This window comes from Ochotona curzoniae, unplaced genomic scaffold, assembly GCF_017591425.1.
Source record: "Ochotona curzoniae isolate NIBS_2020 unplaced genomic scaffold, NIBS_Ocur_1.0 patch423, whole genome shotgun sequence".
In the NCBI taxonomy this organism is placed as follows: Eukaryota; Metazoa; Chordata; class Mammalia; order Lagomorpha; family Ochotonidae; genus Ochotona; species Ochotona curzoniae.
The window spans coordinates 480480-495385 of NW_024466999.1; the positions used below are offsets into that span (position 1 = coordinate 480480).

At 58.0% G+C, this 14906-nt stretch overlaps 1 protein-coding gene across 4 annotated transcripts; it reads left to right on the forward strand.

Annotated features, from left to right (window-relative positions):
- Positions 1-97: 97 nt before the first annotated feature.
- Positions 98-14712, forward strand: LOC121167698 (FH1/FH2 domain-containing protein 1). Of its 4 annotated transcripts, XM_040997255.1 has the most exons (24): positions 98-363; positions 6886-6992; positions 7343-7407; positions 7678-7745; positions 7818-7923; positions 7999-8093; positions 8305-8416; positions 8503-8597; positions 8690-8833; positions 8967-9124; positions 9319-9498; positions 9620-9643; positions 10019-10072; positions 10828-10943; positions 11038-11666; positions 11977-12132; positions 12344-12526; positions 12612-12731; positions 12810-12971; positions 13349-13539; positions 13630-13822; positions 13902-14064; positions 14152-14343; positions 14424-14712. In XM_040997255.1, the coding sequence occupies exons 1-24, from the start codon at positions 163-165 to the stop codon at positions 14504-14506; spliced, it is 3597 nt and encodes a 1198-aa protein (XP_040853189.1). In that variant the 5' UTR covers positions 98-162; the 3' UTR covers positions 14507-14712. The 4 variants fall into 4 exon arrangements, with proteins under 4 accessions (XP_040853189.1, XP_040853188.1, XP_040853190.1 ...); XM_040997254.1 differs by lacking the exons at positions 9620-9643; positions 10019-10072 and having other exon boundaries at positions 9205-9498; XM_040997256.1 differs by lacking the exons at positions 9620-9643; positions 10019-10072 and having other exon boundaries at positions 99-363.
- Positions 14713-14906: the final 194 nt, after the last annotated feature.

Genomic DNA, 14906 nt, shown 5'->3' on the forward strand with positions numbered 1-14906 from the left:
CCGGGCCCGCCCCCCGCGCCGCCGGGGCCGCGTCTTGGCTCCACCCGCTCCACTTCCTCGGCCCTATCTCCGCCCAGCTCCGCCTCCAGGGCGTCCGGTCCGGCCCGACCCAAACTGCAGGGATATCCGAGTCGAAGCTGAGGCGGGGCCGGTGGCAAAGCCATGGCCGGTGGGGAAGACCGCGGGGACGGGGAGCCGGTAGCGGCGGTGACCGTGAGGGTGCAGTACCTGGAAGATACCGATCCCTTCGCATGTGCCAACTTCCCGGAGCCGCGCCGGGCCCCCACCTGCACGCTGGACGGGGCACTGCCCCTGGGTCCGCAGATACCCGCGTTGCACCGCCTGCTGGGGGCACCGCTCAAGGTGAGGGGACCGGAGGCCAAGAAGTTAGGGCGATCCGGGGTTGTGGGTCGTCTCCTTGAAAGCCAGTAGGAGGTGCCCCTCGATGAGAGGTTGGAGTGAGGAATCGCCTTCACAAGAGTCGGCCCAGGGTCCCGGGGTACACAATGCTTCGCCTGCCAGGCACCCCCTCTGAAGTTGAGGGAGATGGGAACTTGTAGTCTGCGCGCCCTGATTGCTCCTCCAAGGGAGGCCCGCGCGGGGAGATGCTCGAGCCCCACGCGCTGCCTGTCCTCCAGGAGAGCTGCCCAGAGCAGGGAAACTGTAGGGAGCTCTTGAGACTGTAACGGATCCTGGATGAGAGCGAAGGAGGGACCTGCTTCCACCTGCTTTAGGTGAGGTGGAGGCGGGACCACGAGGAGGGGCGGGACACGGGTGGCATGGGGGTTTAAGAAGTGTTTGGGGCTCGCTTGAGTCCTGCCACTGGGTCTTGGGAGTGCCGTCAGAGCGCTGGCTCCCACTGGATGAGGGAAGTCCCCGGGGAGCTGTTGGGCCCGGGATACGCGGAGCGTGGGAGGCTGCACGAGTAGAAAAGCCCTCGAGTCACCGCCCCCACCACCCGGTGCACCCGCCGCCCATCGGCCTGCGCCTGGAAGGGAGAGGGCGGGCCAGGCTAATTTTAAACCGTCGGCCTGCCCATTTGCCGGTGCCCCGGAGCAGGGAGCAGGGTGCACGGTGCGGGGAGAGGCCCTTCTCCAGCTGGCCCGGCCGTGCCTCCCCTCCGGTTCGCAGCCTTCAGCCCCCCGCAGTCAGCCCTTTCCGGCGCTCTGCTTCCGGGCCGTGTTCACTACCATCCCCCGGGTTCCCTCAAACAGCCCCATCCGCTCCAGCTCGTGGTCAAAAAGGGAGAGGCAGCGGGGGCGCCACCGCCCTCCCAGCCTCAGCGGGGCGCCGAGTTGCGTAAACTTGCCCCCTGGGCCCGGGGTCTCCTGTGGAATGTGCTGGGGCGCCGGGCCCCCAGCTTGCATTCCTCTCTCTGCGGCCAGCCCCGCCTCGGAGCCCTAGCGGGAGGGGTGGGGAGATCATTGTCCTGAGAAGTGGTGCTTGTCCAGGCAAGGTCCCCACCTCAAGACCACAACTACACGGCTGCAGCCAGCAGACTGCCCACCGCCAGACTTCTGATAGAGTCCCTTGCTCCCCCACTATCTTGTCATTGTTTTAGGGGGCAAACCGAGGTGAGCCTCAAACCAAGCAAGAAGTCACCTCCTGTTCAGGATGGAAACTGGGTGCTGTACTGAGGGGTTCCTACCCCTGTCCAGGTCCAGAAATAAGGTTATGGCATTTAAAAGGTTATGTGAGTTCTCCCACTCCCTGATTATAGGACAAGACCTCCCACGGGAAGGGATGGGACCTCTCACCAGCCCTGCTCACCCCCACTTAGACCCTGTACCTGTACCTCACCCCACCACAGGCTTCATCAGCCAAGGACCCCATGGCCCTGGAATGGACACAGGCACCCTAGGTTACCACAAAGCCCGGGTCAAGGAGATTGGCCAGCAATGAGCATATGTACTCTGATGTGCTCTTCCCAAATAGAAACTATGACCACAGACCCGAAATAGAAGGTTGGAGGAAGAGGGATGAGAAAAGGGCAAGGGCAGGGACATCACACAGCTGGGGGCAGGGCTTCCCCTGGCAGGAAATGTCAGCAGCTGGTTTCTCCCCTCGGCCCGTAAGTGGTTGATACCCCAGAGGCCCCGACATGACTCAGGTCTGCAGAGAAGGAAAAACCCAGAACACGATGTAGGGAAGAAATAAGAGATGGGCGCTTGGCCACTCGCTGCTCCATTTTGTGCGGTTGTCCAGCTGGCCACAGGACACGACCAAGTGAGTTGTGCTCTCTGAGTTTGCCACTGGCTGGCACAATCCCTGTAGTTCCTGCCTCTCTCTTTGCTGATAGAGTGAGGCCAGCCTACTTTCTCCCTAGGGCCCTGCCCCAGCATCCCATTGGGCTGTACCTAGCCCCAGAGCTCCCCTGAAGGCTTCCTTTTTTTTTTTTTTTTTCACAAGATTCAGAGTTTGCTGGTCTGAGAAAGCCTTGCTCATTTCCTCCATGTCTAGGAGGAAGCTCCTGGCCACAGCCTCTGACTCATCTCCTGGCCATAGTTGGTGGGGGAGAGACTGGCAGTGCCCTGGGCCAGGCCTGGTGTCCCCAGGAGAACTCGGGAACTCGGCAGTGTCTTTTTCACCCCTGCAGATACTCAGGGCTCTCCCCACCCCTGCCCCAGGGAGAGACCACAGCCCTTTGGCCTCCTGAGCCATGAGTGCGCAGTGTCCCCTGACCCCCAGCTCCTGGGAGGGGCCTCTGGGAGCTTTTCCCTGAGATCCAGCAGCTATGTCATGTCTGAGGCAGCACTGACTTCTCTTCCCCCCACTCTCCCTGCTCCAACCAGGGGCACCAGGATGCTTCTCTGACCTTGCTGCCATGGCCATGCTGTGGGGCTAGCCTTGGACATCTGCTCAGGACTAGTAACTTTGTTTCCCTGACTGAGGCTAAAAATCCAAGCAGACAGTGTTCCCAGTCCACCTAAGAGTCTGTTTGCCCTCCGAAGCCATCACAGCCAGCAGGCTTAATTGTGAACCTAAACCGCTGAGATACAGACCACTGGGAGGTCCCCAAAGATTCCAGAGAGGTTGGCAATAAACCAAACATTTTTGGTTCCTGCTATAGGAGTCTATTTGGAAGATTGGGGTGTAGAAATGAATGATGGCCTCTTTCTGTCCTTCTTATCTAACATGTCATATCTGCTGGCCATTTTGGACAACAGTAGCTGGGCTGCAGCCTGCTGAGGGATTCTAGAATTTAGGATCTTGCAGGGGTAGGCACAGCTGACCTAGTGCAGATCATGTGTGTCATGTTCTCTTGCTGGGATTGTGAGGACCAGTTGAAGGTATTCACAGAATCCTGGAAGTTGAAGGACAGTCTCCAACCCTTGACAATATCATGGGCTCCAGCCCTCACTCCACCACCCCTCCCGGAATCACTCTCCAGGCACAGCCAACTCTGCTTCTGTTCCCAGCTGTGCTATCTGCGGTCACTCATTGATTTCCTAAGTTTTGTTTCCCTCACCTGTAAACGATTATCAAGAGGCTCGAATGAATAAGCAGCAGAACTAGAGAGAGAAGGTATCGATCTTCCTTCTATTGATTCATTCTCTAAGTGGCTGCAGCAGCCAGGTTGGGCCAAGTCAAAGCCAGAATCCTAGAACTCTGTCCAGGTCTCCCATGAGAACAGTACTTGGGTCACCTTCTGTTGCCTTCCCAGGCACATTAGCAAGAAGCACCTGAGACTAAAACTGGTGCTCTGATATGGGTTGCTGGTAGTAACTCACTGTGCCACAGCCCTATCCCCAGAGGATCTTCATAGCCAGGATGCTATTTATAGGAATCCAAAGATGTAGTCAACCAGTTATTTCCTAAAGCAAGAGTCCTTCCACATATACCTCTGCCCGCTCTTCAATCTTTCCTGTCCCATGCCTCTGGTACCTTCATTTTCAACTGATTACGTGGTTGTAAAAGTATCAGAGAATGGGTATTCTGGTCCCTTAAACTTGACTTTATATGCAAAACCATTTATAATTTATAGTTGATTTGGGCTGCCAAGAAAGTCAGGCACTGGAGGCTGCAGTGAGGAACCCAGCCTGGGAAGAATGGGGGAGAGACTCCACCCAACCCCTAAGATGGAGACCAAAGAAGTGAGGAAGATAAGAGGCAGCAGGGAGTCCAGAATGTGGCCCCCTTGTTTGTGCTGGCCCTAAGCACCCTCAGCAAGAACCAAAGCCTGGGCTCACTCAGGCCTGGCTGAGCCCCAGGGTGTGAGAAATAAGGTCCAGAGGTTTGGCTCTCAAAATGATGTCCACAGGAAGAGAGCAGTAGTGTGAGAAACAAGTGCCATCCTGTTGGCTGGAAGCCTTCTCTCTGGGCTGCCTGACTGGCTCTAGCCCAGTGGCCCTCCACCTCCTCCCAGTCCCAACAACTGGAGGACTCTGAGCAGGAGCCCTGGATGGCTGTCTCCTTTCCTTAGAAATGGCACTCTGGCGAGACTGGGCAGATGAAGTGGCTTGGGGAGGGGCTGAGCTGGGGAGGCAAGGAAAGGTGGAGCACCTGGGCTTCTGTGTCCTGCCCCAGGGGAGGCAGGTATCCCAGCATCATAGGACAGGGTCATCCTGTGCTCTCCGGCAGTTGAAGCATGCCAGTGTGCCTGCGGGAGGAGAGATAGTACAAGAGGCCTAGCTTTGCTGTGGAAGTGCTACTTTGGACTGTGCATAATGGTAGCTGACCATATACCTGGGTGTGTTACAACGGTGACTGGATATAATACTATTACGGCTCTGATGTTGGCAGTGATTACAGCACCCCGCCCCTCTTCTTAACTATTACCCACTGGAAGTTGGGTGATCTGATATTTAGTTATGAGCTGTTTCTGAGTCAAGCCTGTCTGCTTCCCATACCAGGCTGGAAGGAAGGCAAAGCAGAAACAGCATCTAATTCCTGCCATGTTCTCTGCACCGGTTCAGGAATGTTTCAATGAAAAAGCTGATATACACGTGGGGGGATTCCCGAGGGGGACTGTGACTCCATGGGGAGGGATGTTTCTCAGCAGAATCCTCCAGTGCCTGGAGGAGGGAGATGCAGCAATGCCTGGGCAATGCCTGGGCAAGGGTGGGGTAGGTCGCTGCTGAGTCACCATGAGAAAGACAGACCAGGTAGGCTATGGGGTTGCCCTCAGCTGAGCTGGCCCTGGAAAAGAGCCCCCTTGAACAAGGCCCGGGGCACCCCTGGAGCCTGCCGCCCCCTCAAAAGCCTGCTTCCAGTGATTGACTCTGCCCCCAGGCAGTGGCAGGAGACAGGACCCGCCCAAGGCCCACAGAGGAGGGCAGGCAGCCAGGCAGGAAGTAGGACAGAGAACAGGCTGGAGTGTTTGTCCCATGTCCCATGTCCCATGTTCCAGGCAGGGGGGTCACCCGAGGGCCCCACAGGACTACACTGCCAGTACAGAGTCAAGGCAGACCCTGAGGCATTGGCAGGGGTGCTAAACAGGGACCAGAGGAGGAACTAGATTCCCATTCTCCCTGGGGAGCATAGGGCAGCTAGAAGCTCTGGGCCTGGGTCCGGAGCAGGACAGGGCTGACCAAAGATCAGGACAAATGCTGGATTAACTTCCTCAGCAATGCCTAGACTGGAAGACCATCCCCACCCCCACCCCCACTACACACTGCAGCAAGGAGGGTTCTCCTGGGGCCCGAGACACTCTAGTTGAGAGAACTTTGTGAGCCCTGCACAAGGCACAGTGCCATGGGGAGGTGGCTGGGAAGGGCAGAGTGCCACTCTCAGACTCTAGTAACCTCCCTCAGGCCTCTCAGCTCCAGGGGCCCGGGGCTGTGGCTGGTGCTGGGTGGCAGCAGACCCCAGGAGGGGGCACCCCGGCAAGTGGACACACACATGGAGCATGGGCTTTCTTCCTACAATGGCAGGCTGTAGTGTCCCACTGTGGGGCTGACTACGGGCTACTCACCAGCCTCATGGGACCCCTGAAGTCCTGTAACTGTACCCCCTTTGGAGGGCCTAGAGAGATTGGGAGAGGAGTTATGAATCAACACACACACACACAACACCACCCCCTCTGCCAGTCAGGTTTGCACCCTTTCTGCTTTCTGCTTGGTGACTTTAGCTGGTCACATTCCCTCACACACGTTCTCCAGGGCTGTGAACTTCCTTGAAGGCAGGAACTTCCTCCCCATCACCTCTTTCTCCCCTTCCTCATTTATGTTCATTGCTTGGATGAGCCTTTAGCAAGCACTTACTCTGTTCCAGCTGCTGGGCTAGGCTCTGCAGATACGGCAGCAAGGACGGCAGGTGCCTGACCCAGAGACTAGGTAGTGGGAATTTCAGCTGGGTTTTTTTTTTTTTTAACAGTTTATCTAACCCTAAACCTAAAAAATAGGTAGGCATTAGTCAACGGAGGAGATGGTACATACAAATGACAAGAAGGCCTGATGCCTAAGACAGACAGGCCTTGCATGCAGTCAAGCGCTTAAGAAACAATGGCTGTGGTCAGCGTCATGGTGTGGCGGGTGAAGTCACTACCTGCGACTCTGGCATCTCATATGGGCACTAGTTCTAGTCCCGGCTGCTCCACTTCCAGTCGGCTTCCTGCTGATGCATCTGGGAACACACCCAGATAGCCCAAGTGCTTGGGACCCTTCCACATATGTGAAAGACGCAGAGGACGCTCCTGGCTCTCAGCTTCAGACTGGCCCAGCTTTAGACATTGCAGCCATTTGGGGAGTACATCAGCAGATTGAAGTGCTCCTCTTTCACTGCTTCTCGAAAAAAATATTTTTTTCATAAAAGAAAGGAAGAAGTGACTGCTAAGCTTCAGTGTGAACCCTGTGTGCCTCTCTGCCCTGTGACCCTAGATAGGAGGTCACAGGATCCCCTCCTGCCTCTGCTGCAGCCTTGACAACTGTTCCCTTTTGTCCCCAGCTGGAGGATTGCGCCTTGCAGGTGTCTCCCTCTGGATACTACCTGGATCCCGAGCTGTCCCTGGAAGAGCAGCGGGAAATGTTGGAGGGCTTCTATGACGAGCTCAGGTCAGAGCTGGTGGAGCCCAGGAAGTGAGGCTGGCCCCTACCCAGGACTGGCTCAAATGCCAAAGGCTAAGACACCAGATCTCTAGCCTGGGCCATGGGTCACCTGCTGCCACCGGCAGGAGCTGTGCCAGGGGAATCCCAAAGCCTGGCTAGTGTTACCTGCTGCCTGAGATGAGGGGGGAAGGTGCTCTCCAGCATACCTGAGATGCCTGCATTTGCACAAACCCTCTGGCCCGGCCAATCCTCAAGCTCTCCTAGGAGCAGCAAGGCACTGGCTGCCCAGGCTTGGTGTGGGGGGAGGGCCTCTGGGGGGATGGGCGCGAGTTGCTGACCAGGCTGTTTGATTCCAGCAAAGGCCGGAAGCCCACGCTGATCCTGCGAACTCAGCTCTCTGTGAGGGTCAATGCTATCTTGGGTGAGTGTGTGAGGGCAGCCCTCTTGCCCCCTCCCACTGCACAGCTGGTCAGGTTTCTTTCTGGCCTGTGTTGGACAGTGGATGGAGCAGATCAATGTTGGGATGTGTCCCCTTCTTTTCCTCCCCTGAACTGTCCTGCCAAGATCAGGGTTGGTGGTGCCACAGTAGCCAGGACCAAGGAGGGGTAGCAATGCAGGAATCCTGGAATTGCCTGTGGTGGTGACTTGTGGTGAAGGGAGATGGCATCCATGTCCCACCCACCCCTTGCAGAAAAATTGTATGGCTCCAGCGGCCCAGAGCTCCGCCGCTCACTCTTCTCACTGAAGCAGATCTTCCAGGTGAGGCCCAGAGGCGGCCTGGGGGTGGATGTGTGTCCCGGGCCTCCCTAACTGTCCCCCTGGCACCTCTAGGAAGACAAGGACCTGGTGCCTGAGTTTGTGCACTCGGAAGGGCTGAGTTGCCTGATCCGTGTGGGTGCTGCTGCAGACCACAACTACCAGAGCTACATCCTCCGAGGTCAGCCCCTCCCCTAGCCCCCCATCTCTGTACTCCCCCGTACCTCGACTGACCTCTTCCCATTCCTGTCTGCAGCATTGGGCCAGCTGATGCTATTTGTAGATGGGATGCTGGGGGTGGTGGCCCATGGAGAGACCGTGCAGTGGCTGTACACGCTGTGCGCCAGCCTGGTAAGCATCCCTTCTCCTGGCCACAGGCCTTCCTTTAGTGCCTCAGTGTCCTCCTCTGCACACAGGGCTGGAATGAGTGAGTTTGAGGTCCCACTAAGCCTGGGAGACTCTTAAGGGCCTGGGCCCACACAAGGAGTTTCTGCCCAGACTCTCAGATCTGGGCCAAGCCCCACTCACAGGTGTTGACCATCCCCTGTCCCCCTCCCCCAAGTCCCGACTTGTGGTGAAGACAGCCCTGAAGCTGCTGCTGGTATTTGTGGAATACGCGGAGAGCAACGCGCCACTGCTCATCAGGGCAGTCACTTCAGTGGCCAGCACCACAGGTGAGAGCCCAACTGTCCCCTACTCCTGTCTCAGAGCGCCCCCCTCCTGCCCATCCCCCGTGACTGCTTCCTTTTCTGTGTTCCAGGTACTCTTCCCTGGGCCAACCTGGTGTCCATCCTGGAGGAGAAAACTGGCACCGACGCAGAGCTCTTGGTGTACACGGTCACCCTCATCAACAAGGTACGGGCGGGACTTGTGGCAGCCTGGGCCCCAGGCCCCTGACCCGTGGGCCTTACCAGCTTCAGCCTGGCCTTGCTCTTCCCATGCTCCAGACGCTGGCTGCGCTCCCTGACCAGGACTCTTTCTATGATGTGACCGATGCACTGGAGCAGCAGGGCATGGAGGCCCTGGTCCAACGCCTGCTGAGCACTGCAGGCACAGACGTGGACCTGCGCACTCAGCTCCTGCTCTACGAGGTGTGTGGGGGGCAGGGGGAACACAGATAGGCAGGTTCTGCCTGGGGCGTAGAAGGGCAGAAGGAGAGATGAGGTGCTGGCTCCCAGCGCCCTGCCTCTTTGCTTTGCTCATGTCTCTGTCCATCTCCTCCAGAGCGCCCTGCGGTTGGAGGATGGAGACTTGGAAGAAGCTGCAGCCACTGCAGCTGCAGGTGGGCGGCGGGAGCGACGGAAGCCGTCTTCAGAGGAGGGCAAGAGGAGCCGCAGATCTCTGGAAGGCGGGGGTTGTCCTGTGCGTGCCCCAGAACCTGGGTAAGCACGTGCTGGGTAGATACGGAGGGATGGATCCTCCGTCAGGCGTGACCCTGCACACTGACGTGCCTGGTCTCCAGTTCCACAGGCTCCGCCTCACCGACAGGCTCCTGCTCCTCCATCACTGGCCCCACCCCACCGACAGGCCCCACCTCGCCAACAAGCCCCTCCTCCATCACTGGCCCCGCCTCTAGCTCCACAGGCCCCGCCTCACCAAGAGGCTCCTCCTCCAGCTCCACAGGCCGCTTCTCGCCGACAGGCCCCGCCTCCAGCCCTGTGAGCCCTACTTCTGGATTCCGAACCTCAGTGAACCTGTTCCCTACCATTTCCGTGGCACCCTCAGCCGACAGCTCTGGCGAGAGGAGTGTCTACAAGTAAGGAAGGAGATGGAGGTCGCCGTCAGAGCCCTCTTTCTTGACTGTCCCTTGGCTTGGCACCCCTCCACAGCCCACAACCTCCTCTACCCAAACGCGTGCTCTCTCTCTCTCTTTCCAGACTTCACCAAACTGCTCCCATTTGGTAAGTGACTGCTGGGGGTGTGGGGCTCGGCTGAGATCGGACCCCCTCCTCCCACGGCTTCTCTTGGTCTTCACCCAGTGTTCTACCTGCCTCTGCCCATCCTCATCTGCCTCCCTAGCCCTGCTCTGTTTCCTCATCGCCCTCTTGGTCTGCTGCCTGTTCTTGCCTGCAGCCCTGTCTGACCTCATGTCAGGGTCTCCACTTACTGTTTCCTTTTGTCCTGCACCCTCAGCCCTCATTTCCACCCCATCCCTTACCCCGACGGTTGGGGAGGAGCACTTGGTAGCACTGTCCAGCTGTGTGTGGATGCAAGCCAGGGGGCCTTGGGGTGCAGCCAGCACCACAGTCACCTTTTCCTCTCATCCCCCTACCCAGCACCCCTGAGAGCCTACCTGTCCCCCAGCCCCCTGCTGGGCAGGCCAAGCTGGAGTAAGTACAGTGGCCAGCTGGCTACGCCTGCCATGCGCTCAGGGCTTCAGCTTCGCTTCCCCAGCGGGGGTGCCAAATACTCCAAGGCAGCCAGAGCTGGGGGGGCTCTCCAGCTCCGTCCACAGATGTAGGCCTCCTGGCGGACCCAAGGAATAAGCTCTGGGAAGCAGTCACTGAGGCTTAAATCCGAGCTGGAAGATGTGGGTGCCTAATCTAGTGGGGGGGTCCGAGGTGCTGAGCTGTGTGGGGGTCAAAGAGCAATCTGTGGCTGAGGAAAGGGGCAGGGACAGAAGCCAGGGGTGCTAAAAAGCAGACACTTGATCCCATTTATTATTTCAACATGCGTGATTGCCCATCACTTTGCCAGACCCATTTCTGGACATAGAATGCAGCTTGTAGCAGCTGCTAGACAAACCAAGGGCGGCACAGCCTGATGTGCCCACTGGGAAAGTTCTCCCCATTAACTGTTCTCATGGTCCTTATGTACAATCAATGCAATAAACTAAACATGACCAGCACTAAGGTTACAAGCTAGGTATTGAGTAGAAGTCCCGGGGTAGGTTGTAATTCTCTCCAGAGGTGAGGACTGGGCAGGAGCTGGCCTTAAGGTCCCCAGTATGCCAGTGCATGGTCTGTTTCCTGGACATCCGAGTGTGCTTACAATTGGGGACAGTACGAAAGGCTCAGCAAAGCGTGTGCGCTCTTCTGGGCCGTGGCTGTGTCACATACCACGACTCACAAGCACTTTCCCTCAGAGCCCGGTTCCTGGAGAATGTGGCAGCAGCGGAAACAGAGAAGCAGGCTGCTTTAGCCCAGGGCCGGGCAGAAGCACTGGCTGGGGCCGTGCCTGATGAGTCGGATGGGCACCTAGGTAAGAAGGTGGGTGGGCAGCATCTCCCCCTGAGCCTCGTTGCTCTGTTGCTTCACAGCAGGCGTGGAAATGACAGCTGCTTCCCTTTTGCCAGGTTCCCGAGAACGACAGGACTCTCGCGAGGTAGCCCCTCCACCTAGAACACCCCAGAGCCCTACCCCCCGGGCCCTGCTCCGGGTCCAACGGAGCCTGGAGTCAGAGCCCAAGGAGCCCCTGACCCTACCAAGCCCCAAGGACGAGCCCTTCCAGGCATTCCCTGCCCGTGTCCCCAAGCTCTGTATCGGGGACCTGGACTTCTCAGATTTGGGCGAGGATGAGGATCAAGACATTTTAAATGTGGAGTCTGTGGACGTGGGGAAAGGCGTCCCACCCCCACCCCTACTCTCTGGAGGCCCCCCACCTCCTCCCCCTCCCCCTCCCCCACTCTCTGGAGGCCCCCCACCTCCTCCCCCTCCCCCACCCCTCAAAGGCTCCTTCCCACCACCTCCACCCCTGACTGCCCCGCCTCCCCCCTCAGTGCCTGATGGCCTAGTCCTCCCCACCAAGAGGAAGACAGTGAAGCTCTTTTGGCGGGAGCTGAAGCTGGCTGGGGGCTGCAGGGGCTCTGGCAGCCGCTTTGGGCCCTGCCCCACCCTATGGGCCTCCTTGGAGCCCGTGTCTGTAGACACAGCCCGGCTGGAACACCTGTTTGAATCCCGCGCCAAGGATGTGCTTCCCTCCAAGGTGAGCCTACTGACCCACAAGCTAATCTCATGAAGGGCGGGAAGAGCTGAGCCATTGGAGCTCCTCACTCAGTTCCACTTGTGGAAACTTAGGCAGAGACAAGCAGAGGGACTTTCCTGAGACCCCTTAGCTCAGGAACAGGTCAGCAGAATCCTAACTGGAATCTTGGCTCATCTGAATGCTTCACATATCCCAGTTCCCCAGTTGTGGGATCCTCTGGCTTTTCAGGAGGGCCCTGGAGCAGCCCCACAGATGTCACCCCAGCTAATCTCTTCCCCATGGTTCCACTACCCTTTACCTAACTTTGCAGAAAGCTGGAGAAGGCCGCCGAACGATGACCACAGTGCTGGACCCCAAGCGCAGCAATGCCATCAACATTGGTCTAACCACACTGCCACCAGTTCATGTCATTAAGGCTGCCCTGCTCAACTTTGATGAATTTGCTGTTAGCAAGGATGGCATTGAGGTGGGTATTCACAGTGATGGGGGTGAGTGGTCTTGTCATCTGCCTTGGTAGGTACCTGCTGTCCCTCCAGTGGTAGGCATAGCCCTGGCCTTCTTGCAGCACAGTCCCCAGACCCTGGGGCTTCCCTAGGTGACCCGGGGAGGATCGGAGTGATGCCTGAAGCATCAGGTCAGCACTGAGAGGCCCACTGGTGCAATGGCTGCATCCTTAGAAACTACTGACCATGATGCCCACGGAGGAAGAGCGGCAGAAGATTGAGGAAGCCCAGCTGGCCAACCCTGACGTACCACTGGGCCCAGCTGAGAATTTCCTGATGACTCTCGCCTCCATTGGGGGCCTGGCTGCCCGTCTCCAACTCTGGGCCTTCAAGCTAGACTACGACAGCATGGAGCGGGTATTTGGCTCGTGGAGTGGGACAGGTGGTGGGGACAAGTATATATGATGAACATGTAGCCTGAGTTCTTGATACCTCCCACCAGGAAATTGCAGAACCGCTATTTGACCTCAAAGTAGGAATGGAGCAGCTGGTGCACAATGCCACCTTCCGCTGCATCCTGGCTACCCTGCTGGCTGTGGGCAACTTCCTCAATGGCTCTCAAGTGAGTTAGGGCATGTGGGGATGAGGATGGCAGGACTTTGGAGCCAGGCAGGCTCATACTCAGCCGGGGTCCTTTCAGAGCAGTGGCTTTGAGCTGAGCTACCTGGAGAAGGTGTCCGAAGTGAAGGACACGGTGCGCCGGCAGTCACTGCTGCACCATCTCTGCTCGCTGGTCCTCCAGAGCCGACCTGAGTCCTCTGACCTCTACTCAGAAATCCCTGCCCTGACTCGCTGTGCCAAGGTGAGCACCAGCTCCACAACTGACCGAGACTGCTGCCAACTGTCTCCTTCCCCTTGCCCCTACTTCCACTGACAGAGCTTGCTCAGGCTGCGGGTGTGTGCTGCATCCTCAGCTGGAAACACTCTCCCATCTGTCTGGCTGTACCTGCTCTGTCTTTGAGTCTCAGCTTAACTGTCACTTCTGCCATGAAACCTCCCTTCCTCACTGGAGCTGGATTTGTCTGCTTCTTGCACAGACCAGGAACTTGTGGAGAGTAGCACATGCACTCAGTTTGGTGTGTTCCATAAGGGCCCACACCAGCCAGCTTGAAATTGCCTCCAAGTAGGGGTTTATTTGGGACAGCAGGGGAGACATCCTGAAATCCCTTTACTTTTAAGGTGGACTTTGAGCAACTGACTGAGAACTTGGGGCAGCTGGAGCGCCGGAGCCGGGCAGCTGAGGAGAACCTGCGGGGCCTGGCCAAGCACGAGCTGGCCCCCGCACTGCGTGCCCGCCTCACACACTTTCTGGCACAGTGTGGCCGCAGGGTTGCCATGCTACAGGTGGTACACCGGCGTGTCTGCAACAGGTAGAGGCGTGGGCTAGGGAGAGGCAGGATTACCCCTACCTCCCCCTCCAGCTCTTGGTGGGACCACCCCTCCCACTTCAACCTGCCCAGGTTCCATGCCTTCCTGCTCTACCTGGGCTACACGGCACAGGCAGCCCGTGAGGTGCGCATCATGCAGTTTTGCCACACACTGCGCGAGTTTGCACTTGAGTACCGCACTTGCCGGGAACGGGTGCTGCAGCAGCAGCAGAAGCGGGCCACGTACCGTGAGCGTAACAAGACCCGGGGACGCATGATCACAGAGGTGGATGCCCTTCCAGGTGTTGCCCGCAAGCCCTGTGACTGCCTCTCCTCCGCCCAGCTCACCCGTCTCCCCTCTCCAGACAGAGAAGTTCTCCGGCGTGGCTGGGGACGTACCCAGCCACCCATCTGTCCCAGTGGCCGTGGGCAGCGGGCCTGGCCCAGATGATGCCGACAGTCATGCCAGCATGAAGAGCCTGCTGGTCAGCAGGCCTGAGGACACCACGCACAACCGCCGAAGCAGAGGTGGGGCGCACAGCTGCTCAGGGGTGGGAGCTGGTGCAGGAGTTCTGGGGTGGACTTGGCATGACATCTCTCTTGGCCTCTCCTCAGGCATGGTGCAGAGCAGCTCCCCAGTGGCACCCACAGTGGTGGGATCACCCACTGCACCTCCAGAGGAACCGCCAGGCTCCAGTGACCCTTCAGATGAGATCATGGACAGGCTGGTGCAGTCAGTAACCAGGAGCAGTCCGCGTGTCGTGGCTGCTAAGGAGCGCAAGCGTTCCCGTGGCAACCGCAAGTCCTGTGAGTATGCTCTCAACCCCAACCCAGTGTGCTGCCCTCGTTAACCTTGTCGACCCCCTCTAACTCTGCCCTGTTTACAGTGAGACGGACGCTGAAAAGTGGGCTGGGAGATGACCTGGTGCAGGCACTGGGACTCAGCAAGGCTTCTGGCCTGGAGGTCTGAAGGCACTGCCTCCAGGAGATGCATCGGGACTCTTGCCTGTTGGAGGTCCTGGCTTGCAGGAGCGAGGAAGGCCCAGAGCATTATTCTGGCCCTAGGACTCTAGGCCCAGGGGCCAGTACCTTGAGCAGTATTAGCCGTGTGTGTGTGAATGTGTGTGTGTATTCACGCTCAGAACTCACAGGCCAAAATAAAGTTTTCTTAGCTAATATAAGAGCATTTTGCTTCCAGGGTCCCCACAGGCCTGGGTGTGTAGCAGGAGGGAAACACCAGAGAATTAGCTGCTCTGGCCCCGTCCCTTCAGTATCACCCACAGCCACTGCTTACATTCAGTTGTTTATTCAACAATCCTACACTCCAGATCTCCATGAGCCCTGTGGTCCTCTCTGCTCCAGGCATGGGG